Below are 27869 nucleotides of genomic sequence, written 5' to 3' on the forward strand. Positions count from 1 at the left end.
AAAAGGATATATCAATGTATATATGTATCGATAGATCTTCGGTAAAGTTACATTTTGTTACAATACTTTTTCATTGATGCGATCGACTTGATTTTTCTCTCCTTATTCCGCCAAAATAATTTTTTTCCTTTTTTAACCAATGTATAAGATTGTATAAGATGTAACGTTGTATAAGATTGTAAGTCACGCAATTCTAAAGAGTACATTAGTCGCACCATCAAAATGATATCCAACATGTGTAAGATGAATTTACGATCTCAGTCTGCGTGCATCAGAGACAGTATCCGTTAACGAGTTCTATGCTCGTAAATTTTGCATTTGCAATTCTTTGTCCAATTCGCATTTTTTTAAGAAGCCGCTTTACGAGGAATATTAATTAAACTTGAACCTCTTCGAGGAATCTTCTGACATATTCAGCTTCATTGATGCTACGCTAACAGTGGGATGTTTGCGATCGCGAATCACGTCTGCGAGTTCGCTACACACAGAGAAAAAGATGCACGTAGACCACACATTCAACGTACGTATACATAGGGTGTCATATAATTGACGATTATAATTTTAATATTATACTTAAAAGTAACGCTAACAGTTATTCGATCTTTTTAGATTTCCTGCTGATACTTCTAAGAAGACTGATTCTGACATATTGGAGTTAACAATAGTTTCTAACATATTTCTTTTTTGAAATTCTTACTATTCATTATTCGAAAATATTAAGAAGGCCTTATATATATTTATTAATCAAAGTAAAAGAATTTTACAAAGTATAGTTAACGACGATAATTTTCTTCATAGATTTTGATTGATTATAAAAAATCGTTGCATTTGACATTGTTGTAGAATACGAACAGTCAACAGTGAATAGTTGTGAGACACCTTGTATATACGCACTAGCCAGATACGTACGCGCAATCGGCACAGTCTGCGTGCGTGCACCGCATCCCACCATGTTGGTCTGTCCAGAGTGCGTACAGCCACCCATTCATGCATACGGCCATTCATATATCGCGGCCCGGCTCACCTTGAAAGCTTTTTATCATCGGTTGTATGTATTTGTGCGGCGAGCATACACAGGCATGCATACGCATTAACAAATGCGCGCGAAGAAGAAAAATCCCCTCGCCGACCCGATTGTCTCGGATTGTCACAAATCAAAAATTCACAAGTTATATAAATTAATTTTTTCATTACTTTTTAAAAACCCCTGAATTTTAACTCTAAAGTAGAAAGATATTTTGTCGAAGAAAATTACGATCAAGATCTCTCTTATCGTTTCGTCATTTTCGTGCATCGAACTTATCGATTAATTGTCATCAATGGGGAAAGATGAAAAATAACGAGAGAGAAAAGAATAAAAGCGATGGCAGAGCAATCGTTGTTCTCGTCGTCGTTGGTCGTTTGGACAAGCCGGATACAATGGCTGCAGGTTTCCTAATACGGGCACAGTACGATGCATGAAAAAAAGAGGAATTTTGGCAAGCACGAAGAGGTCTGAGAAGGAAGTGCGTTAGAATGTGCTCTCTCTCTCTCTCTCTCTCTCTCGTCAGTGCAAAAATTTAATAATCGCATTCGACGAAAGTAGACGTCCTGCTGTTCCCATCGTCGAGACAAGCGGATTCTGTCTCGACAGACGGTAGGAAATGGTAGGACAGCCTCCTGCTTGTGGGCACCGGAACCTGTTCGTGTTTATGAAAATATAGAGAGAAACCGTTGCAAAGAAAGAGAGGGAGAGAAAAAAAAATTAAGAGAGAGAATGGACGAAGTTATTTGGTTTCGCATTTTTATGAAAGAAAAAAAAAAATACATGCAAAGAGATAACGTCGTTCCGAGTAGATATGTAAAAACGTTAAATCTTAATCCTTTATGATGAATATTTCCGCATGTCACAAGTTTCTTGACATTATTTTAGTATCTTCTGACGCAACGTTTATGATCTACGTCGTCTAAATTTTTTATTTACCGTTAACTATTTACTCGAAATGATTTGTGTATTTTTATTTTATTTTTGTTTATTATGTATCTGCTTGAAATAAATTGACAATTATATCGTCAAATACAATGAAATGTTAAGAGAGATGATATCAGATACAAAGAACAAAGATTTTATAGTTGTATATCATGGGTCGTTTTCAGAGGAAAATAATTATATCGAGCAAGTGTACTGTTTCAATGACGATATAATTAAAATCGAGAGATTCGTGTCAAATTTTCGATTTTTCGCTCCGTGCGCCTACGCGCTATCTTCTCTTACACGTGACTGCAAGTTTCCTAATATAGGCTCGGCATATGCTTCGATGAAAAAAGACGATGTTGTTAACCATCGAGCGCTCGGCAAACTGGTTGCCATCTCGAATCCGGAAAAGACAGGAGAACTACGTGTGTAATGCTAAAATCGCGAAGACGCTCTTCGGAGAAGACGCTAATAATCTTAAGGGAAGCAAATTTATTTAAATACAATGCTCGTAAGTCAGAAACTCTTCCATATATCGATAATTTAATATTTGGAAAAGAAATTTTTAATTTTTTCAGGAGATAAATAGAATTTATCTATCGTGTATGTATGATATGAATCTTTTTATAAACAGTGTTATGATACGCGATTTCTATTAATGTCTATATATATATAAAAAGATTTTTCTTATAATGTTGAATCTGAAAATTTCACCAGTTTTTTGCATTAATCGAAAAATTTCTCAATTTTCTTTGTCGAAATGACTCAGACTGAAAGAAGAAATTAAAAACTCTAATTATTTGTAATATTCCGTATAAAGAATTGAGTATAAAGTGTAAAGTATGTCTATCGCGATGCGTAAAATGAATAAAGACTGGGTAATCTTCATCATTTTCAGAGAAACCTTCGAAGGAAGTGAAGGAAGACGGGTTTGCGGTGGTCTACGAACAAGTTCGTTCGCGAAAAACTTCAATTTGTCTCGCACGTATCTGCTTGCTTGAATCTGTTTTATTATGCAGTGATACACGGACGATGAAACACTCGCATACGCAAACAGCAAAAATCACATCACGCGCGAAATAGTGAACAATTAATATTTAGCTTGTCTCGTATAAAAGAGTCTGGCAGTTATGGGCGATTACGCAATTGGTGCAATTAAACCCTCCCCCTCCCCCTCCCCCTCCCCCGCCCCTTAACGACATTCCCGTTCGTTCGTTGCCTCTTGTCCGATGCGGGTTAAATGCGGTCCGTCCGTTCATCGGACACGATTTTGCACAAGAACGGCTTCATGAATGAACCGCGACGCGATCACGTTTCGCGCAAAACGTCCTCCTTCTTTCTCGTCTCGCTGCGATCCACCTTGATGCACAATGCAGACGGAATACCCGATTGTTTCTAGGCAACCCGTGATCGTTCCAGCGTAGGAGATAAAAAAAGAGACGCCACCGGAAATCATCATTCTCGGCAGAGGAGTTCTAATCAAAGAAGAACCGGTTGCTTTCGCGTACATGGACTGACGAGATAAACTAGAAGAAGCCTGCGACGTTTGCCGACTGTCTTAATATATGCGTGTGCGTTTAATTATCGAAATACCAGATTTTCTAAAGTGAATATTTCTTTCTACCTTTTGTTACAAATTTTTTATTTAGTATTGATTTTTTTTCAATATAAAATTCCTATTTCTTAAGATATTTATAATTTTACTACTAAAAATGCATATAATTTTTAGTAAACTAAATTTCAACAGAGGCAAAAATCAAAATTCCTTTTAATCAGTTTAAAGAGAAATTATCTCTCTTTTATAAAAAAAAAAAATATAATTAATGAAAAATAATAAAATATTAAAGTTTCATTTTTTCAATTTTTTAAAAAATTCTCTTGTGTTTAGAATTTATCGCAACGATATCTACATTCAATATTAGAAGATGAATTGTGGAGAAAAAAATATCAAAAGCCATCAGACTTTCTGAAGAAATTCGAGCTTCGAAAACATTCAATTTTATTATTATTATTAATCCGATATCACGAATCTGATCGTTCTGAATGCGTTTCGCTGCGACTCGCTACTATCCCGCTCGGCACGTATACCAGCTGGTCCAGACTTCTTGTCCATCGTCGACAGCTGCGACGAAAACGAAAAATCCGATTCGGAATGGGCGAGAGTGCAAGAACCTTCTGCGAGCAGAAGGGTGATTCGTTGGGCGGAAGGATGAAAGATAAAGGAGAGGGAACAGAGAGATCGCGAGTTGGATGAGTGGCTAACCGGATGTTAGACGCAAGAAAGGCACAACTATCTCGTGAACGTCTTTTCTCGCTCTGCCGATGCGTTTGTCAATCGCACATAAAAGTTTGTGTGCGCGAATGATCGTTTAAAGAAATTTCTTAGATTTCAATAAGTCGAAATATTGTCTGTAACAAAATGCCGAGATAATTTACAGGAATATTAATTGGTAGAAGTCTAGAAAATTCTAAAGAGGCAATTATAAGTAAAAAAATAAAAATATAATTTAATATAATTATTCTATGTAATAGTTTGTAAAACACTATGCAACGCCCAACCAGCAGATAATGTTTTTTAAATGTATTTTCAATATTTATTATTCATTAATTATCTGTACATTGTACAAATGATTGCAAAAATAATATTTATTTAATGTTACTAATTATTATTAATTAATATTAATTATTTATTTTTCATGAAATACTATTGGTTTAAAATAATAATTTAGAGAAAATGATAATGTGACATTTATTTACTTAATATACATTTTTACATTTACATTTACATTAATTATTTATTTACAACATAGCGATTTAAAAAATATTTAAATAACTTATTAAATAATTTATTTAATCTTTATTTTACATTTAATTATGTAATGATTTGTTAAAATATTTATTTAACAATTATTTAACATTATTTTAATATACATGTTTATTTTATAGTTTATCTGTGTTTATTGCTGTGGCGCACTATCTGCTACTTGCATTTACAAGATTTTGTCATGAGAAAATATGAAACCTGCAAAATGAAAATAATATTATATAATGCACCATTTCATTTCTACTGTCAAAACTCATTGTATAGAGCATTGAATAAAAAAAAAAGTCAATATATATCAAGTTTTTAGTATGTATATCAATGGTAAATTTTATTCATGTACAGACATATAAGAAAATATGTTTTAAACGTGAAATATGTGTTTTTTAATTATTAAAAATATGTTTTAAAATGTAAAATAAATATTTTAAAATAATGTAATGTAAAATAAATGTTTATTAAATATTAAAAAACATCTTTCCAAATATTAAACTAAACATTTTTTTTAATGAATAAAAAAGGAATTAACCCATTATTTTAATATTCTTTTCAAACATTTTTTAAAAACATTTGTCTGCTGATTGAGGAGAGGCCACAGTACGATTTTTCATACATAACGCTTTATCCACGTTGTACACTAGCGTCTCGCATCCATTTTACAACCGCCTGGAACTACATGGCCATATGTACTTTCAGTGATGATAAAACAGTTATGGATGTAGCAAAGAATTAATCGGTTTATGGTACTATCGGTCCGTGCTACGTCTAAAATTGTAAACAGGAATACGGACGTTTATTAGATTTATACGCTTATCTAATAAAATATTTTGTTTAATGCAGTGTAAAAAAAAAAAATATTTGCAGTAAATATTGTTCTTCTATTTTATTATTCTTGGCAAAAGAATATAAAAGCAATATCTCTTTTATCAAAAGCAATATTAAATTATATATAATATTTTTAATTTTTATAGCAATTAGATATGCATTAGTATTGATATATATTAAAAACTATTGTGTTTTATATATATATATATATTTTTCTTTTTTACAATACTATTATTGGTATTGAACACATATAAATATCAATTGCAATGTGTGTGTTTGCATGCACATTCTCTTTTATTGTGCAGTGTTAATATTTTATTCAGAACATAATTTTATGTTTTCAAGTGAAGCGAAACTTTAACCGCTCTAAGAACGATTATTGATGTCACTGCATTCATCTCTGCTAATAAAATACTTGAATTCATACTAAAATAATGATTAATTAATCCGGGTTTTATCACAATTTGTTCGCGCTCAAAACCTGTATTAGAATTATCGTGATTTTTGCGATTGAAACGAGATAAAAAGTTGCTCGAATTATATCATGTTTTAATTTATTATATATTGAGAATATACTTTTAAAGTTATCGTGACTTTTGCGATAAAATAAAAATTATTTAAAATATGACGTGTATTATTTTAATCAAACTTCCATTTTGCATTTTATTAGTTTAGAAAATAATTTTAATGGATTGAGCTTCTTGTGATTAAAATATGAATAATTTACATAATACGAATAATTTTTAATTAAATATGTAATTATAATTTGGACTACATATATATTTAATTAAAAAATGTATAAAAATTTTATAAAAATTCATAATTAATTCTCAAACATTTTCGTTCGTGTAAATCACTTGTTAAATTATATTGTTAGTTTTATTATGTATAATAATTATCTATTATTATTAAAAATTTTTTTATAAATTAAATAATTGCGATTGAAATACACATTTTAACTGAATAAATATAAATTATAAATAAAATAATCTATAATAAATACATATATGTAAATATAATAAAAAATATTTTTGTCATAAATAAATATAAATATTAAATTGTATTTAATAAATTAATTTTTAATGATAAAATAAAGTAATAGAATATCTGGTTCTTTTTCGTGTTCTCTCTTTTTCTTTCTCTGATAGAAAAAAACAAACACAAAAAAAATAATTAAATAGTTACGACGAAAGAAAGAATATTTATTTAATATATTATGACAAATTTTTATAATAGTATAAAGTTATAAATATATTGAGTAATTGTATTTATAGACAATAAATTTCTACATATTTTTCGATTTATTGATATATTCACTTATGTCTAATAATACTTATGCGTATATCCATAACTCCGCCAGTGGGAATAGTTTATCTAGAACCACTGCCAGTCCCAAGCCTGGATAAAGGAGGAGGGTTTGTGCGATGGGATGATGGGATGATTTCCCATCCACAGTAAAAAGGAATCTTGTCACGAATAAGTAATAGAATATCGGTTTTCTCCTCTTTTTCTTTTTCTTTCTCTGATAGAAAAAACAAATATACGTAATATACGTCAAATATACGTAATATATATGAATAAATAGTTACGATAAAAAAGAAAATATTTATTTAATATGTGCTATGACAAATTTCTATAATAACATAGAGTTATATTTAGTAAATGTAAGTTTAGGCAGTAAATTTGTACATATTTTCCATTATTCATTTATATTTAATTATTACACGTCTATAAATATATGCACGTGTATCTGTAATTTAATATAAGATTTCTATTATTTTCACAAATAGTTGTTCGCGTCATTGATATAATTTTCAACGAATATAATAAAGAAATCGTTATACAAAAAGTCATAAGATAGCCTCCGTTAAAATATTTTACACATTTCGTAATCGCGTTTTATGTACTTTACATGTATCACGTTAAATCAAATAGTAATATCATTTTAGTTAAGGAATTTTACATGTATTTTAGAATCACTTGATTGTATATGTATATTTTAACGCGTTAAATTTTATCACGTAGTATAGTGCGTGTTTGTCATTGTCTGGCGCGAGAAAGAGAGAGAGAAAGAGAAAGCATACTTCTCGCCTTGACGTCACGAATTCCGTAGTAAGAGAGAAGAGATCGCAACGTACGGCGTACGGCGTACGTGACTCGTGACTCGTGATAGCCGTGAGTCATTCATTCCGACTCCGGCGGGCGTAGTGTGCACACGTGTTTTTATTCTGGCGCCGGCACCGACACGTGCGTCTCGCGTTCGGTCACCAAGATGTCGAACGCGGCGTACACGTTTTTTGCGACGATAATACGTAATAATAATATGAATAATACGTAATAATATTATGATAAATTTTAAAGAGGTGTTAAAATACATCTAAAATGATTCCGAAATAAAATAATAACATTCGACCTTGGTGACATATAGCGCGCTGTTATCTTTGACATTCGTCTCGGCTCTCGGCTTCGTCGCGATCGCGGTCATGTTTTCGTTTATATTTCCTGATTTCGATCACGAAATTATGTTGTCGAGGATCGTATTTGATGCCGATTAACTGGGATTCTCTCAGCATTGCTTTCCAGTGAAAAATGATTGATTGAAGAAGATTTCGAATCGATGTCGTTTATTAGCATTTATTTGGCGTTTTTTCAATCGTCACTTCTTTACTGGGCAATAACGTTTACACGTCTCAGTATCGCGACTGAGGTAGGACGTATGGTTCAGTATAGAGAGATACATGAACGCGCGGTTAATATTGAGCTAACGCTCGATAATCGGTTGTTGAGAGCACGGTCTGCTTCGGCAACGGGTTTCGGTCCTAACCGATTAGAGGTCGAACGATTGTTGGAATAAATCGTTGATGGGCCCCTTTTCTTGCACCGTCTACCAGCAATACGTATCGCATTGAGGACGTCGACTGGAGGATTTAGGTCATGATTTTCGCTCGGTAAAGATGTCCGATCCATTTGATAAATGTTCAGATTGTTGAACATTCATGAAATGGGTGTTCCTCTTGATCCGTCTATCAGCCCTATGACGTATCATGTGGACTGTCTGTATGATAGACACATATGCCCATCCGAAATCGTGCCTAATGAGTTTGAGTCGGCCTGAGATGCGGACCTGCACGAACGAGAATCGAGCGAACCCCATTCGCGATCGATTCCCTCGATCTTTCGTTTTCTTTTGCTTCGGACTTAACTCTTGTTTGGAGTTTGATCGTGCCCAACCTGTCGACTCCAAGTATGATTCTCGCGCGTGATGAAATGGGATTTTCGATCGTTCCAAAATTCGGGAGTGCCGTCCAAGTATCGCGCGTTTTTATTTTTGTACGATTTAAAATATTGCGCGATTTTACTTTTATACAATTTAAACAAATTAAAAAAAGTATATCGCGCGTATAAAACAATTGTTCCTGATATCTGAGAGGAGGAGGAGGCCTAAGAGAGACATCCTGCACCGGCGGAGCAATCCTAGAGTAAGTATTATTATTTGTATATTAATTATTTTAAATTGTGGACACAAATTAATTTGATTTATTTATTTAAATGATTTTAACAAGAGAGATTCAGAGAGAAAAATTTTTAAATAAATCCTATTAAAGTTTTTATTTAAAAAATAGGTTTTTTAGAATTTATAAAATTTAAAAATATTTTATATTCATCTGTCTATTATACACATCAAATATAAAATCGATGAGTTCAATAACAATTTCATGAATATTAATTATTTTAAACGCTGCTATAATTTGGATTTTATATTTGTTTGTTACAGACAACGTAGCTTCAATGTCGACAACTCCGCTGTTGCGCATCAGTATCGGTGAGTGATAAAAAGATTTTATTTTAAAACAACGGATTTGTGTAGAGACTGTTAGGTGTAGATTCTAGATGTAGATGAAGATGTAGATAGATCCGTTACTTTAATCCTCAGACGACTGGACCGGGTCCATAACGAACTCTTTTCAATTTTAAATTAAAAAAAAAATTCTTTTTGTATCTTTATTTTATTCCAAAACAAAATTTAATATTATATTGTTTATTTATTTTTTTAAACTTTTATTAAAATAGGTATATATATAGATATTATTTGTATACAAAAATTGAAAGAAAAGGAAAAAGATATTTTAAAAATAAGAATATATGGTATTATTCCACTTTTATGCAAGATACATATTTATTTATTTCAATTATATATATATATATATATGTATATTGAGTTTTATAAAACAGTTTAAAGATATAGATGTTTAATGACCTGTCAACTGAGGTAACATGCATGCTAATATATTGTACAGTTTACACCAGAGACCCGGACCGAAAGCTTTTTTCAGTTCGGTTCCGGTTACGGTTTAATAAAACATCGAATAAGTGTTTCAGTTTCAGTTTCGGTTTCTTGACCAGTGAACGAAACCGAAACCGAAAAAATTACGGTTTTTTAAAACTTTTTTTTCGGTTATAGTTACTTGTACGGAAAGAGTTTGAAGTGTAATGATAAATTTAATAAAATGACTTTTTTTATATTTATTTTATTAAATTGTACATTTGCAGATGACGAGAAATAAAAATAAAAAATTATATTATTTAATATAATGTTTTATTTTATGCATATACATGTGTAAAAGATAAACTAAAATGTAATTAATTTAGTGGATTTAGATAGAAGAATTAAGATATAAGCGACATAGAGATAATAAGTAACAATAATAATAAAAAATTTAGAACGGTTAAAAAATCTAAAAAAGCATAATGTTATTTTACTCCAAACTAATATTTCTAAAAACTTATTATTAAAAAATTAAGCATTTTCAATCGAGCGTTAAGTTGTCATATTGATTCAACTATGAAAAACAGATCTATACGTATATAGATTAAGAACCGAAAAAAGAACCGGAAAAGACTGTTAACCGTAAATAATATTATTGGTTCGGTTATGATTTTGGTGTTATAAATTTTATAAAATTTGGTTTCGATTTCGGTATCGGTTCATCTAAAAAAAGGGTTACGGAACAGTTTTCAGTTTCAATTCCGGTTCGGTCCGAATCCCTGGTTTACACTAACAAAAAATAAAATATTCATGAAAATGCATTTCAAATTGCTTTCTTTCTAGAGTTCATATTTATATGTTCTTCGATAATATTTGCAGTTTTCTTGCACAAGTTATTTTAACACATTATTTTAACATAGTAAACTTTTGTAGCTTTTCTATACATAATATCTCGCGCGTTTACATGAATTAATTATGTAGTTTATCTTTCTGAAATGCATTATTAGTCTTTAATGATGATGTTTCTTCCTGCATTTGGCGGTATGTATAATCCAGATTGTTTAGATCTCTCTTGTGCTTTGTGTTTTAGCATCTCTTATCCTATTCGTTATAATGATAATTTTACGTACGCATAATATTATCACATATCAATGGTTTATAAACATAGTTGTTAATTATCTAATAAATATTAAATAAATATTAAAATTATAATAAATATTAAAATATTAAATGGTATTTAATAAATTAACATTTTTGAGAATAATGATAAGAATAACGTAATAGAATATTTGTTCTTTTCGCTCTCTTTTTTCTCTGATAGAAAAAGACAAACATACATGTAATATAAGAAGAATTAAATAGTTATGACAAAAAAGAGAATATTTATTTAATATAATATCATAAATTTCTATAATGGGAAAACAAATTGTATTGGAAATTAGTATATTAAATTAATCGATTCATGTCCGTGTTACATACTGTTTTATCACCGAAAATGTAGACCATGTAGTTCTTGGCGGCCGTAAAATGGATGTATGCGACGCTAGTGTATAACATGGAAAAAGCGTTGTATGAAAAATGGCACTGTGACCTCTCAGGCTTCTCTCTGATAGTGAAAGATAATAATGAAAGAAAAAGAACATAAGGCTCGAAATCACAGATGTCTCGCAGAATTAAAATTACGAATAAATTTTATTCTATTTTGATTATTTATGGAAAATTTCACATTAAAATAATCATTTATTTTGCTTAAGGAAAATTTAATTGATGCTGCGAATAATGAAAAATTTGTCGCAAAAATTGTATCATTGTATATAAAGTGCATCTCAATAATTTTCAAATATTTGATAAAAAGTTGCAGTAATGATGAAACATTCAATATGTATATTATATTATATCGTTATATTGTTAAATGGTATAGATGAAATGTAATATTATATAAAATTTTTCTTTTATCTTTATTATACTTGTATTTTATTTATTTTGCAATTACAACTTGAAATAAATTGCTAATTAAAAGTTCGAATGCAATAAAAGTTTTCTATGTGCCTAAATTTTTTTATTAAAAATTTTCCTTTAAATTTTTTCTCGTGTTTATATTTACTATATGACTACACGGATACGCATATTTTATGTCTTTTATTCGCATTTTGACTCTGAATTGATTACACACTTGTACGCGTGTGTAACATTTGTATCTTATGTATCATTAGAGTAAAATTGAGGATTGAGAAGTTTTAGAATAGAAGAAATGCTTGGTATCGATTTTAGAATAAAAAAATTTTACTACATTTTTAATTTTGTTTAAAATACTTTTATTTTAGTATTGATAAAAAATAATTAATTAACAGTTAATAATGCTTCAATAACAGTTTTATTTGTTTTTGTTGTAAAGGTAACTCCCGGTTATCAAAATGTATTTGGCTGCGTATGTTTAATTCAATGAATTCGTAATGTTTATCGCGTATTATCAGTAAATTACTATATGTATGCACTTGTTTTAACAGCTGTATCATAATGCTATAGGTATAATATTTGTTTCGTCCACTAATTAAGGAATAAGTTTCTTTTTTCTCGATATATCTAATGTGTGCGTGTGTGTGTGTGTGTGTGTGTGTGAGAGGGGGGAGAGAGAGAGAGAGAGAGAGAGAGAGAGAGAGAGAGAGAGAGAGAGAGAGAGAGAGAGAGAGAGAGAATAGATAGATAGTCAGATAAATAAAGAAAAGATTATTTTATTTAAAAGAATAATAACATAATTTTAAAGGCTAAATTATCATTTCAACTTTTAATTTTTATATAAATTGTAGTTTTATGAATTTTACACAATGAAAAATATACAGTATACTATTTTTTTAGACTGAAATTTCAAAAGATATGAATTGTAATTTTACTGATTACAGAGAGTATCTATAATTTTGAATCGAGAGACAGAAAAATAGAAAGAAAGTTTTTTCCGATAAAATAGCAATCTATCATAATACAATCTGTGCGATCAAGTTGAAAATTATTTGATATATATATATATATGTATAGAGGAGAGAGAGAGAGAAAGATATTTATAAAAAAAATTATGATATATATATGTATATATATACACACATGTAAACGAAGATAATGAGAAAATATATATTTTATTATAAATTGCAATAATTAAACTTATTAAATAATATTGCAAAAATTCGTTTTATTTCTATAATTACACATATAGTGTATTTGAAAAAAATGTCGTTAGTTTTGTTTGTCTAATATGTATTATTATTGGAATATATCTTATTGAAGTTCCTTAATATAATAATATATTTATAAAATTTTATAACAAATTTTGTAACGAATTTTATAATTCACAGTGTTTATTGAGATAAAAGAATTCTTTGAATTATAAAAACCTATCCCCAATCGTATAATTTCATGCATAGCGTGGTTGAAAAATAACTTTTTTGATGATTCTATAAGACAGTTTTAGAATTATGAGATGTTTTTCTCATGCCTTAACGGCGCCTTCATCAGTTACTGTTTTTCTGGATAAATATCGCACAAGAGAAATGTTATATGACAAAATGTTTTTACAAATGATAAATGGCCTTTATAAGCCAGCATTCACTGAGGTTCTGCATCAGTTTGGAGTAGTTCTCCAATAGAAGAATAGAACGGAAAGCATTCGAAACGACATGAAGATAATTCCTATCTTCACCCTTCTTTTAGCCCTTTTCGGCTTCGTCGCTTGCCTTCCAAATCCTGGAGGAACCGGCGGTTTGCTGGTAAGTAATTTTATTTAACATTTTGTTAAATAAAATTATTGCTCTCTTAGAATATTAAGATACTTGGAATATTAAAATAGTTGGAATATTAAAATACTTTGAAAACAAATTTATTCTCTGAAGAATTTTAATAAATATGCGGTCAAAACCACGATATAATTGGCAAAGAGCTATGATTCCTCGTGCAAAAATAAATTACAAGTATAGAATAAATTTTTGGTATAAAACCTTGTTTCCGAAAAAAAATTATCTGAATTGAGAAAGTAATCAATAATACCTTTTATTAAATGTAGAACAAAGACAATGACTACTATTTAGTTTTGGATTCTAATTTCTAGCTAAAAGTTCAAAATTTATACTCATACATAAATTTGCTAGAAACTGCTTTCTATAATTAAAAAGATTAAGATATATATTTAAGAGACTGTAATCCCCAATATTAAAAAAACAAAGTGTATTGTGTACGAATTATACATTCCCAATAATATATTTTTATACAAGGAATTACTCCTTTCTTGATTGTGCTGTAATGTTGACCGCATTTTACGTTTTCAAAATGATGCCATTGTTATAAAAAATTATTATTAATTTCTAATTACATTTTTTCCTTGATATTAATTAAAATAAGGAAAAAATGTAATTACAAAGATGCATTTTCTTTTCTCAACAATTTAGGGCGGATTGGGTGGCTTATTGGGTGGCATCCTCGGTGGTCCCAACTGTAAGGGTTCTCATAAGGGTTCCCAAAAGGGTAGCGCTGACGGCGCTGGCGAAGCCGGTGGTGCCGGTGGTCCCGGTGGCGCCGGTGGCCCCGGTGGCGCCGGTGGCCCCGGTGGCGCCGGTGGCCCCGGTGGCGATGGTGGCGCCGGCGGTGCCGGTGGCGGTGGCGGTGGCGGTGGCGGCGGCGGCGGCGGCGGCGGTGGCGGTGGCGGTGCCCAGAGTAGCGGTCCAGGTAGTCCCGACGGTAGTTTAATAAATGTCGATTTGAACGTTTTGTAAAGCAAGATAAGAAAAATATGTAATGCAATAAATAGTTGGAAAACTATTTATCCTCATTAAATAATATAATTCTGCAGATTATGCTATGCAAGTATTATTGCAAATTTCAATGTCAAAGTACCTTAATATTGTATCGGAATCAATATGAAAACAATAAAATCTATTTTACAATGCTTATGTATTTGTGTGATCATTGTTTAATTGTCCCATTCCACTCCAATTTGTATTAATTTATTACCTAAAATTGTTACAGTTTTTCTTTTTTTCAATATTATTTATAAATTATTATATACGTTATATATGGAAAATACCTGTGAAAAAACGGGAAATGAGGGCGTGATAAGACAATGAAACGAATTTCAAGAGAATAGTAGATATAATATATTCAACTTTTACTAATTTTCAATAATAATAATAACTATATATATATATATGTATATTTATAGTTTTATAATTACATAGGTAATGTCGCTGTAAATGTACAATATTTGACAGATTGAATATATCGCACGATCCTCGAAAATATTATCAGCACTTATCTATACGCGTAGGTATGCGTCTCTATTTATGCATTTATATACATATACATTCATATAAATGTCTATACGTTCATGTATGTATATGTATATTATACGCATGTGTAAAATACAGTGTGTGACGCGTCTGGTCCATCCATATGTTCGCATCATAATTGTAATAGCATAAATCGTTTCATCTCAACATTCATTATATCGTACATATTTGCGCATATTTTGACTCGTGTGCTGATTGCATTTATCGACACTACAGTTTATTTATGGATGGACCAAAGCTCGAAATGTACAGTTGTAAGCTCGCCTAGACCTGAAAATATATCGTAGATCGACGTTCATAATTGGAAGGACACTTGCAAAACATCTTTGCCACAAAAAGTAGTAGGCGTGTATTACAATCGTTCGTCGTTGCGTTGCGATTGCGTTTTGCGTACCATTTTAAAATGTAATTTTTTTCTGAGATATTGTTAAATGAAAAGATGAATTAGAAAGAATATAGTATATTGAAAATTGTATATCGGAGAGAAAGTAATTATCAAGAAATGTATTGCACTCGAAATCTCGCTAAAGTAGTAGTTCATAAGCTTCAATAATAATATTAACAAGATGAATTTTCTTCATTAAGCTTTTTTTATTAAAAAAATTTTAATTCGGCATATTTTTCTTTAAAAAATTAGATGACAATATACCTTGATATTTCGGATTTTGCTAAAATCTCTTTCTTAGTTATTTTATTGAATTATTTTTTATTAACATTTTTGGTTGAATTATTTTTCAACCAATGTCCAAATAAATTTTATCAAAGAATAACAAAATGTTTATTTGTGGACATGAAAAGGCATGAAAAGCATATTGAGTCAAAATTAATTACTCATCTTTCCGCAACATCTATATTATTAAATTATTTCCGCCGGAAGAGGATTAAAATCACTGGCGGTTGATATGACATTCTCCGCACAATTTTCATACATCTTCGACAGTACTGTATAATGCAAAAGTTGTTATTAAATATATCGAATATATATTAATGCAGGAATGATAAAATAGAGAAAACATATATATACACATATATATATATATATATATATATATATATATCTTCTTTCATTGTTGATATTCAATATAGTACATCATAATATACATCTCGCGCCAACACTATTAATTTTAAAAAATACACGTTTTAGTTAGTTAAGAGTTAAAGAGTATTTTATATTTTGCATAACACGGAGTACGATTGCAAGTCCAACCGCCACCTTTTCGTTTACAAACAGTGATATTTTTCTCTATCGAGCAGCGCATGTTTTTAATCGCGCCATTTAACAGATATAGGAACAGACACGAGTGAATTAAGCAATACACACGCTTACAATCGGCAATCTTAAAAAAATACATGACATTGAAGAAAGCAAAATACGAGTACTCAACAACATTTTTTACTTATTTGTATTGCAATTAAATTGCGTTATTTATGGAGAACACAATGTCTCATTATTATCGGCGATTGTGGTAGCAATAACAGTAATTGTATTAATCAGTGCATTATTATATATAGAAAGAGGTCATATATACAGAGAAAATGAAAGAAAGAAAGAGAAAGATATAATTGTAAAAAAATGAAATTGATAATGTTTATATTTTTACTATATATTTAGTGTCAAACGCGATTATTTATTTTATATATTTGACAAAGTAATTAATGTAATATATATGCTGGCAATATTTCTTATATAACTTTACTTATTTCACCCCTCCAATGTTAAACGCGATAATTACAGATGTATTTTGGTTTGTATGTTTATTTACAAAATTCTTCCGTTGAGCCGGACAAACGAAAATGATATTAATATCTCAAGTATCGCGATAATATTATAAATTAACTTATTCTATATGATATAACATAAATCGTTATCTTTGTCATACTTGTAGCTCGTAACTTGTAGCTTCTCTGTATAATTAATGTTGATTATTATTGACAGTAGGAAGAGAGATTATAGTAAGGCGACAATCTAGTAAATCTGCCTTTCTGAGACTTTTCAAGATCGAAAAAAACGTAGTTAAGGTGAGATATAGATAGATTATAGGCAACTACGGTGATTAGGATTGAATCACGATAGTATTCCGTTTCTTATCCTCAACATCACATGAAAATATAGATATATTCTTCGGTTTCCCTCACATTTGTTTAATTGCTTTCATATGTATATAAATATGACAGTTCTGACAAGTATATAATAAAGGAAAAAAATATTGAGCGATCTTCTCAAGTGTAAAGAATGTGATAAAAATTGCTAGATTTCTTTCGACACATGGCATTACACGATCGAGATAATAAGAGAACTTTCATACATATACGGATCGATACATATAAATGATCGATAAATAGTTTTAATTTGTAGAAATTTATACAGCAATTTTTTATCATTTGCAAAAATGTAAAAAATCTTTGTCCCTGTTATTTTCAACAGATGTGAAGATATAAATACAATAAAATATATCCTGATAAACATATCTAGATATCAAAATCCCTTTGCAAATACTTCGATTTTACTTTATATAAAATTAATCTTGATACTATCGAAAGCTGTTAATTGCGATTTTTCTTTCTATAATTTAGTTCTGAAGTTTTGATCTTTGATCCGATACACAATTGTTACTTTTCCATTTGTAAAGAGAAAGATTATCGTGATCGATATATTTAAAAAGTAAAAATCGACAGCAAATTGGTCGAAAAATTCATAAGAGGTGGTTCGCTTGTATACTAGAATACTTTATATCTTCGTTTTCATTTATTTATGTACAGATTGTAAAAATTGATTGTTTTATGAAGAATAACTGTTGTTTTGGTCTTGCTTGTACTCCGTGAGTACTCCGTTTTCTATATAAATGACATGTCTCATGGACTACTATCAATGTTCTAATATAGGAAGCCTGCTCTTTAGGTCCAAATTAGTTTTTGATCTTTAGATTCCCAGCGAGAAGAGGAAAGATCCGAGATTAATATATGTAATCTCGTTTAACTCTTTTATACAATTATTTACATATACGATCATAATATCTACATATAACATGTTAATAAAATATATGTTCAATAATATTTCATAAATATTTAATTAAAATATTTAAATTAATTATTCATTGTTAGTAATAAAAATCAATCTTAAAAAGAAACTACATACGAGCGTGTAAATAGAGAAAAAAGTTAACGAGCGATATCCTTTTAACATAAGTAACATATTTTGTCAGTCATTACATAGATACCGAAAAGAGACTTCTTAAAATGTGTAACTTACTTTTATTAAAAATGAAAAATCGATGAATTTTATATTTCACTATAATGAGAAACTAATTCTTTTAATTCGCTATCAAGGTAATAACGATTTCGCTGCGACAGCGAAATACACTTGTTCTAAGGATGGATTATTTTATTTTAGCAGCATTTTTTTTCCATGTACGCACGGGAATCTAAGAATCAATTATGACGTAAGTCGCGAATGTAACCGATTTGTCGATTTAATTTATTTGTCAAGTAATTCGTTAATGATGAAAATAACTATGCGAAGAGTAGCAGAAAGAATAGACGTAAAAGTGAATAACGCTTTTAATTAACTCGATGCGAAACTTGAAGAAAATTTCAAGAGAAATAAAAGGTAAAGTGATTTTACGAAAGAAACGCGTCGCACACACTTCAAAATATATCTTTTCCCTCGCACAATTTGCTCGACGAAGTATATTACAGCGTAGTATCATAAATATCATAATTTTCAAATTTCTTCCCGAAAGTAGCATATGTTCTAAGCGCGAAAAAATCTCTTTACTAAATCTTATTGTTAGAATATATATAAATCTTAATATAATAATAATTTAGTACCTTATATTATGCTCGAGTTATAACGCTATCACTATTTATCTGTATGTCATCATGCATTTGAAAATCACAGAAAGACAAAACAAATTTCATCTTGATAAGATTGCGGCAAAAATTTTCTAACAGCGACACGTCTGTCGTACGTAGATGAGAATCGATATATCGTCCTACGTTCAAGAGAGTGTACGATTTATTTCTATGTGTACTCTAGTTTGCATTTAAATTATTAGGCTCTCTATATGTAGTGAGAGTACACGAAAACTCTAATTGTTGAAAGCATGATCGCGTTCTACGGATCAAGCTACGAATTCATATCATTGTTCATTTATCTTATATGTATACTTAGTACCGCCGTGAATTACGACCGAGCTAGAGTTTTAAATACAGCATAGAAAACTGTTTACAATAGATAGCTAGAAGGCAGAAACAAATTCGAGGTGTACGGTCCCACTTTTTACACGGATTAATATCGCGTTATAGGCTCGACGCGAGTCTCTGTAGATATTATATTTACAATAATTTATGCATATATATATAGAATATAAATCGCCTTCTTTACCTAATTACATATTACACGCGTTCTATAGTGACCTAAATTGAAAAATGATACGAAAAAAACAATCACGATGTATTTTTTTCTATTCTTCACTCATTCGTGGAGGATAGTTAATGTAGTTTGCCAAAAATTGGTGCAGTTTCAAACGTGTGCCAGTTCCGCGCAATTATAACAAGGAGAGTCTAGAATGGATATTTTACACGTAGAAAAATATATACAAATGTCCAGCACTGATCATCATGACGTGAAGGAGAGGAAGGTCCATGCAAACCTTTTCTTTGTTCAAAAAAAAAAAAAAAAAAAAGAGAGAGAAAAAGGAAAACACAAAATTATCTCCTAAATAATTTTCGTCAATGGTATATAATAGGTGTACTAGTACTAGGAATACTATATCTCTCGCTAGTACGTAGGCACATGATCCGTGAAAATGCGCGCGCGGGTTTAGGTAGGATCTCGCACAGTCGATAGAGTTCGAATTCGCTGTGATCAGAGCTAGACGAGATTTACAGGAGATTTGCGACTCTATGTCATTAGCGCGATATATCGACTAAATTGGATTAGTCCGTTGGACATCGGCGATAAGAGAGAGCGTATAGAAACGACACGTTTCGAGCGGCGTATCAGTCTAAACTAGAGCGAAGATATCTTAAGTTTCATTACAAATAGATAGAGAGAGAGAGAGAGAGAGAGAGAGAGAGAGAGAGGAAGAGAGAAAGGCGATCCTTGGGATGTGGTTTTCTAATTTCTCCGCTAAAATAGAAAATTGCATATTATCACATACTAAGCCGCGAGAGAGTGGCAAACTCCTCATCTGATTTGATCGTTTGATTTTCTAATTTTGTTACTAATGTTTCAATGTTGATATACGCGTAATCAATCATCGTCGCAGAAAAAGAGAGCGATCATTGTATATAACTCTAAATTATTATCTTACAAATGTGTAACAATAAATATATATTTCTAATAATCCGATAGCGTGCATGCGCATTTCGAATGTATATTATTTAATATGTATATATATATATATATATATATATATATATATATATATAATGTTTTCAATGCGATAAGTAGATATTATGTTACTTTTTTCGGCCGATTCACGAACACTACTTGCATTTTGAGATCTTTTACAAGAGTATTTTGTGATATAATATTAAGTATTTATTCGTATCCCTATGTTAAATCTTTTCTATTTGCGGAACCTCCCTTTTGACGTTCGCGCGATATAAGATTTAAGAAAACATAATTAATAGGTATATTAAAACATATTAACATAGTAATAAAAAATTACCATATTAAAACAATCCTTGTTTCTAATTGTTATTATATTTTAAACTTACTTAAATAAATCATAGAGAAATTGTGATTTTATACAAGTAATATTCTCCCAGTAGCGTAAAAAATAAAGTTCTCGATTAAAATATAATGTACTTGAGATTCTTTCACAAAAATATATCTTACACAAGATATGTATACAAAATTCGTTATTGATATTATAATAACGAAAAAGGTGATTCAATATGCAAAACTAAATTAAAAATGTGAAATAAGCTTTTTTTTGTTTTAGACAAAGCACTGTATAAAAAAATGTCATTTTACATTTTTTATTTACTTTTACGTATAAAATCATCTTTTTCATTTCGATTACTAAGAGTAAGTCACCCAACATAATAATCTGTAATAACAATGCGCTTAGAGAGCATGAGGCCATTAAGTATCACTGATCTACATATCTATAAATGAAATTTACATACCCATACACGCCCACACACACACACACACACACACACACACACACACACACACACACACACACACACACACACACACACACACACACACACACACACACACAAAACTTACTTTATGTATTTCGTTGACTAAATTGAGAATGTGCTACTCAATAGCTAGTGAAAGCAAATTTGATTCTCACGCAGCGTCACGTTAATGACGATGTTTATTGATTGTCTCTACTTCTATAATGATAAGGAACGCCATATCTACTTATGATTGTATGTTTAAATTTTATTCATCACGCATATTCATCCTCTTCCATCCCAATGCTCGAAATCTCTTTATGCGTGCGTTGTGCAAAGAATTTTTCATTAATTACTATAATTGTTTAGAAACATGGATTTGAAGATAAAAACAAAAATTTTTAATTTCTCAAATTTTAGAGAAAACGATACTTTCAATGTGTTATAGACAAGTGAAAAATTCTTCATCGCGCCGTGCTATTACCAATCGTAAGAGAACCCATGCTGTATATATATATGTATAATCGTCGTAATAATCTTGTTCGTCATCTACACATGTTATCATAATTAGTTTTATTAGTCGATCGCGTGTTAAAGTAAAATAAGTATGAGAGGCACCATAGAGTGTGCTCGTACGCACGTACTGGCTAAAGCGTGTTTTACAGAGTATTTTACTTACGTCTTCCTGTGCACTTTCTTCACACACACTCGCACGCACATATACACACACACACACACATATATATATATATATATATATATATATATATATATAAATATATGTGTGTGTGCTTCGATGAAATACACACTTATAATAAACTGATAGTCAAGCATTACAAGAGATTCACCTGTACAAAACGATTAACTACATCATGTAAAATCGTCAAAAGTGTATTGATTGTTTAACAATATTATCAAAATCGAAGAATTTTTTGAAAGTTTATCACGACTGTATAAATCAGTGATGGTTAAAATGAAGAGAGGACTTGACAATAATATTTAATTTTTTCATGAGAGGCATTTTTGTTCCCGAAAAATTACACGTATTTTAGATTTTATTTCTTCAAAGATATTACATACTTTGACTATCACTTTATTATAATTGATAGAGAAGTTGTGCTTGATTCACAAGAATACTTGAGCATTCAATATATAAAAAATAAATTATTTTATACAACTCTCGCATTTAGCATTCGCAAAATATGAAGATAACTATGACGCAGAAAAAAAATATTACGGTATACTTATATACATATAAATATGCATATAAGTAGATTATCGCTTGTTCGCGTAAAATAAAGAGAAGAGAAAAATAAATCGATGACATAACACACTGATGCAACTAATTGATCGGCTCGAATCAAGCACTATGTCCACTGCAGCAATAAAGCATGGTGTTTTGGTTCACGAGAAAGTCTTGTAAAATGTATATATATATATTTTTTGGACCCTACACCTATATTTGTATAATATATGTATGTACGTGTGTATGTGTGTATGTGTGTATGTGTGTATGTGTGTATGTGTGTATGTATGTATGTATGTATGTATGTATACATATAATGTCTCTCTTTTTGTGATTAAAAATACTCTTAGAAGCCATTCGATTTAAGAAAATCGCTAAAACTACTCTCACTATATATATATGTACAGTAATAATATGTATATATATATATTATGTATATATATATATATATATATATATCAGATGTGATAGATATATAAAGTGCGACAGATTCGCTTGGTAAAGAATAATCTTTCGCCTGCGAAGGACTGGTCGTTAAGCGATGGACGCGAAGCCGCGAATTGCGAGACAACGTAAATCCGCTTATCGTTAACGACTATCTGAACTTATCAACGTTTATTTATATTGCTCGTTTCGTTAGAACTATCTTGGCAGTCGAGAAATCATAAGAACTGCAACCATCCGCATCCGTTATCTCTATTGACGCTTCTCCAATCCATTCCATCAGCCTTTAATCTACGTTACAACAACAACAACAACAACAAAAACAACTACATTGTTTACCTCGGAGATTCGCGCCGACATCGCAGCTCGTGGCTTCGATTCTAACAATAAATAAGAGTGTTTCGCGTATGGATGAAACGCTAGTCGAGAGTCGTGCGTGAGATTGAGGATCGTGGTGCACGTATCCGATCCCTTGATGTGTCTTCCTGTAAATAATCTTACGTACAAAATATAAATTGTATTTATATGCGCACGAGAAAATGATACGCCTCCACACGAGAGAATCGTGTTATATACATTTTTCTCCTCCATTTTCATACAGCATATCATTTAAGTCTCTTAAGACTTTCCTCACGCGTGTATCGAAGACTAATATTACGGATACGATACATACGGACATGTATCGTGTCAAGAATTTTTTTTTCACGGAACACAGCACCTATAATCTACGTAGATATATATTGCTTTTCAGCGCTGTAGGCAAATGCGATCGTAGCAATGCCAAGGAAAAAAGAAGGTGAAAAAAAACAAGTTGTACATGCGCAGCTTCATAAAGCGGGTTACCTCGAAGTATCTAATGTAGACATTTGTGCTAGGTCGAAGATAAAGTAAATTCGGGATACGAATAAATCGCGAGAGATCGCGTCCAAAATCGAAACCGAATTCGCCGGTAACGGTTCCCGAATTGATTCCGTTTATGGGGGGGGGGGGGGAGGCGGGGGACCTATGTTAAGAATAGAAGCACAACCGAACCATGGATTCGATACTGTGAAATTCTATTTAGAGAATCACTTTGGAATCTCTTTTAGTACTTGATAACGATCTCGAACGATAAAGCGTTCAATCGAGATTAGCAGTCTATGATTTTAATCGACAGGTTTGAAAATCTGCTCTAGGAAGTTCGGTTAATATATTTGTTATTGTTCCTCTTTATTATAATATTTCTAGTTGGCCCGAAATATATGATGTTCCCATGTTGACGTTTATCCATTCTTTCGGCGAACTGAAAATATGGAATAGCGTTGATGTGTCCCCCTTGTTTTCTTCTTCCCTATGATAAAACCGACCTCCATCCGCAAGATCACTTTTTGATGAATAATGTATTATTCTTTCGCGCCCTTCCTTTGATAGCTACGCATACGATATAGCTGGCATGCCTTCGTCTTGAATTCTGCAAAGCGTCATTTCACATGGCGCAATTGCGGGGAGAATTGCGTCGCAACTTTTGTCTCCCGATTTCGCGCCTCGTTGATTATGCATCATCCTGTGCGTTTGACTTCGTCGTCAAAACGTTTACGCTCAAAGACTCCTCTCGAGTCGGCAACGTCTGTCTCTGTCAACTGTTCTCGTTATAGCTCCTGTTAGAGATATGCAAGCAGCGATATAACGGCGATTTTATGATACCGATTATGATCGTTCCATCGAATTATCGTTACAAGATATGCAAGCGTGGACTTCTATGGTCCCAGTGGAATTTTAAAAAATCGTCGACATTATTCCCGTATTTTCCCCTAATCTCTTCAACCACATCGTAATTTTCGTAATTAATATCCTCTGTAGATTCTCTCGAAGCGAATAGGGCCAAGTAGCTTTAAGGTTTGTACTTTCGCGATATTATCGGGCGCGTACTATCTTTCACGTTAAAAGCTTTCGCTGAGCATATTAGGCGTCACAGTAGTTATGGTAACGCATGGCAGGGCCCGTGGAACCGCGGGTGATAGCAAAACGGATTGCACGAGTTCGCCGGGGGCTCTCTGTTACACATCGTCCTCTATACTACGTAGAGGTATCTGTTGTTTCTGCGCTACCGCGTTTAGCACATACACCAACTGGTCCAGCTTCTTGTCCATCACCGACAACTGAAAGTACAAAGATCGTCTCGATGCATTCGAATCTGCAATTGTAAATCTATCTCGAAAAACACAGTTTTACGCTTCGATTTATATTAAAGATTTTGTTTGACAAATTATTTGCAAGAATCTTTGACAATTATCGAAAATATCGCATATTATTCCTATCATCGGCTTTTAATCAGACCAGTAATTAATTACATTATTACACGGTAAAAAAAATTTTGTATTTTTGTGTTAAATTTTTAACATACTCTTATATGTTAATATAACATATACTGTCGTTATGTTAATTTAACTTTTCTGCGGTGAGTTAATATTCACCGTTTCTAAGAGTTAAAACAACACAATTAACAAGTAAATCCTATACTAATTCACATTTTTGTGTTAACTTTTTACATATTATTTGTGTTATTTATTTACATATTTGCCTTCTGTTAAATTAACATTAAAATTAAAGTGGATAAATTGGGACACGAGAATTGTGTTAAATTTAACACAAAATGTTTTACTGTGTAGTTCCTCTCGCGAGATAATTAACAACGTCAAATGTAATCCCATCGTATCTTTCGTTACTCACACGTTTTTCTCTCTTTAAGTCGAGGAAATTTGTGAGGCAAAAGAATAATTGATGGAGAAGAATCGATATCACATCTAATTTTTTTGTAATGATGAAAATTATCGAAAGATAATTTGGAAAAATCGCGAAAATATAATTCTATCGCAAATTGGGACGCTCATTAGCAATTTTTTTTTCTTAAATTCATGTTTAATAAGAAAATAAAGATTATATACATATGTGTATAGTAATATACGTGAATATAAGACAGTTTAGAAAAATAATTTCTTCAATTATATATCAAAGATAAAGATAAAGATAAATCTCATACTAAGTTACTGATAAAAAATTAATTAGCTAATTAGATAATTATGATAAAATTATGGTAATATTAAAATAAAAGAGAAAGAGAGAGAAAGAAAGCCTCACTTGCTGTTCCACTCGGTATAAACGCGCACCAATCGTCATGGGTTTCACATTGCCTGCCCGGTCGATTCCCGCTAGGTAGCTCCCCGGTTTACCCAGGGTCTGATCCAATCTCCTCTGCAACTCCTGCGAACAAATGGAACGTGCATTTAATGTTCCGTGAATCTACATCATACAGATTACACCAAAAGGAGCAGGTCGACGAACTGGGTATACAGAAATCGTTATCCGCTGTTAATTATATTGCAATTAAATCGCCTCATTTCCCCCTGCTCATTGCCTCGTTTTTGCAATTTGTTGCAATTTTTGCGGAACATTGTTAAGATAATGAAGCAAATTCGTAGATGTAGTCTCGAAACTCTATCGTAGGTTTTGCGAAAAACAGAAAATCGACGACCAAAAGCCAACAATTATTAAACTTATTAATATTAATAAAAAAAGTTAAAATTTCAGCCTAGGATTAGAATTAATATAACGTTTAAAGTAGAAATTCAAAATTTCATTTGCAAGACGTGCTGTGAAAATTTGAGAGCTATCGATTTTCTCTTACAATAAAGCCCTTTTCGCTTATTGAAATACTAAAACTTTTTTAACAAAGAACAAGAGACAGAGTGCTCGCAAAAGTTGATTCGTAATTGACGTTTTGTCTTTCATCGTTTTTTTTAATATTGTTATTTTTTCAGAGGCAACTATCGAACGAAAATGACTTTATTCTTTAAAACGAAATTAATATCATCGATGAATATTGTTTAATGTAATATATAATTTAGTATTATCAACGATTTCCGAATCGCGTTATAAATATGAGTGGATAAAATTGTAGTTATATAATATATTGAATTATTTAAAGTTATAAATATTATTAAATAAATTTAATTAAAAATTTTATATTAATTTATTACATAAAAGATACTGGTTTTTGTATATCAAATCGATTTCCAAATAATTTCCAAAAAAATTATCGCAGAAAATCTTTGCAAAAAATAATCCTTATATTCACAGCAGACAAAGGCTTGTTATATATGTATATATATTAAAAATAGTCTTATATTTGAATAAATTATATCTATTCGATAAACTGATTCTCATTATGTCATTAAAGCAATATTTCACTGCAATAATACATTTGCTAAGACTATGTTGTTTTAGCAGCAAATTAGATTTCCCTTTTAGCAGTAGATTTTTAGACGCTTCTACGAACAAATTTACTTCAAAGAGCATTTTCTATTTTTTATACAACAAAATAGATTTTGCTGTAAATGTCAAGTGATTGGTTTTAATATCAAGTAAACAATAACACAATTTAATCGTTCCCATCAAACGCAGCAAAAATTTTACTGCCATTTTACTGCGATTTTTTCCCCTGTGTAAACATGTCTCGCAAAAATACAACTAGTAGAATGCTACAGTATTTATGACGTTCGTTCAGAGTGATCGATCTTTGATGTCCAGCGGGTGTAGACGTACAAACCGTAACGTTTCTTGATTAACTGTCGGCTGTTTCACGCCGCTTACCCACGACTCTATTGTCTTCTGTAAATCGACAAGATCGACATGTACCTCGCACTGTACATGTCGATCTTGTCGAGCTAATCGTTGGCGATCGATATAGTTGATTGAACGAGACGAGTAATTTACTATTGGCGATCGCTCAGTAATCCGTCAAATTAAGGCAATTATAGCTTATCACGAGTTCATCCATCATTAATACATTACACGATGAATAA

General features: G+C 31.1%; 1 protein-coding gene across 6 annotated transcripts in view; it reads right to left on the reverse strand.

Annotated features, from left to right (window-relative positions):
* Nucleotides 1-20637: 20637 nt before the first annotated feature.
* The window catches only part of Kcnq (KCNQ potassium channel), a 43065-nt gene continuing 35833 nt past the window's right edge, over nt 20638-27869 (reverse strand). For all 6 annotated transcript variants that reach the window (XM_072891433.1, XM_072891430.1, XM_072891431.1 and 3 more), the window contains 2 exons: nt 26146-26268; nt 20638-25166 (listed from right to left, as the gene is read on the reverse strand). In XM_072891433.1, the coding sequence (XP_072747534.1) occupies nt 25065-25166; nt 26146-26268 (225 nt within the window). In that variant the 3' untranslated portion in view covers nt 20638-25064. The remainder of the gene's footprint in view (nt 25167-26145; nt 26269-27869) is intronic.

This window comes from Anoplolepis gracilipes, chromosome 4 (assembly GCF_047496725.1).
Source record: "Anoplolepis gracilipes chromosome 4, ASM4749672v1, whole genome shotgun sequence".
Lineage (NCBI taxonomy): Eukaryota > Metazoa > Arthropoda > Insecta > Hymenoptera > Formicidae > Anoplolepis > Anoplolepis gracilipes.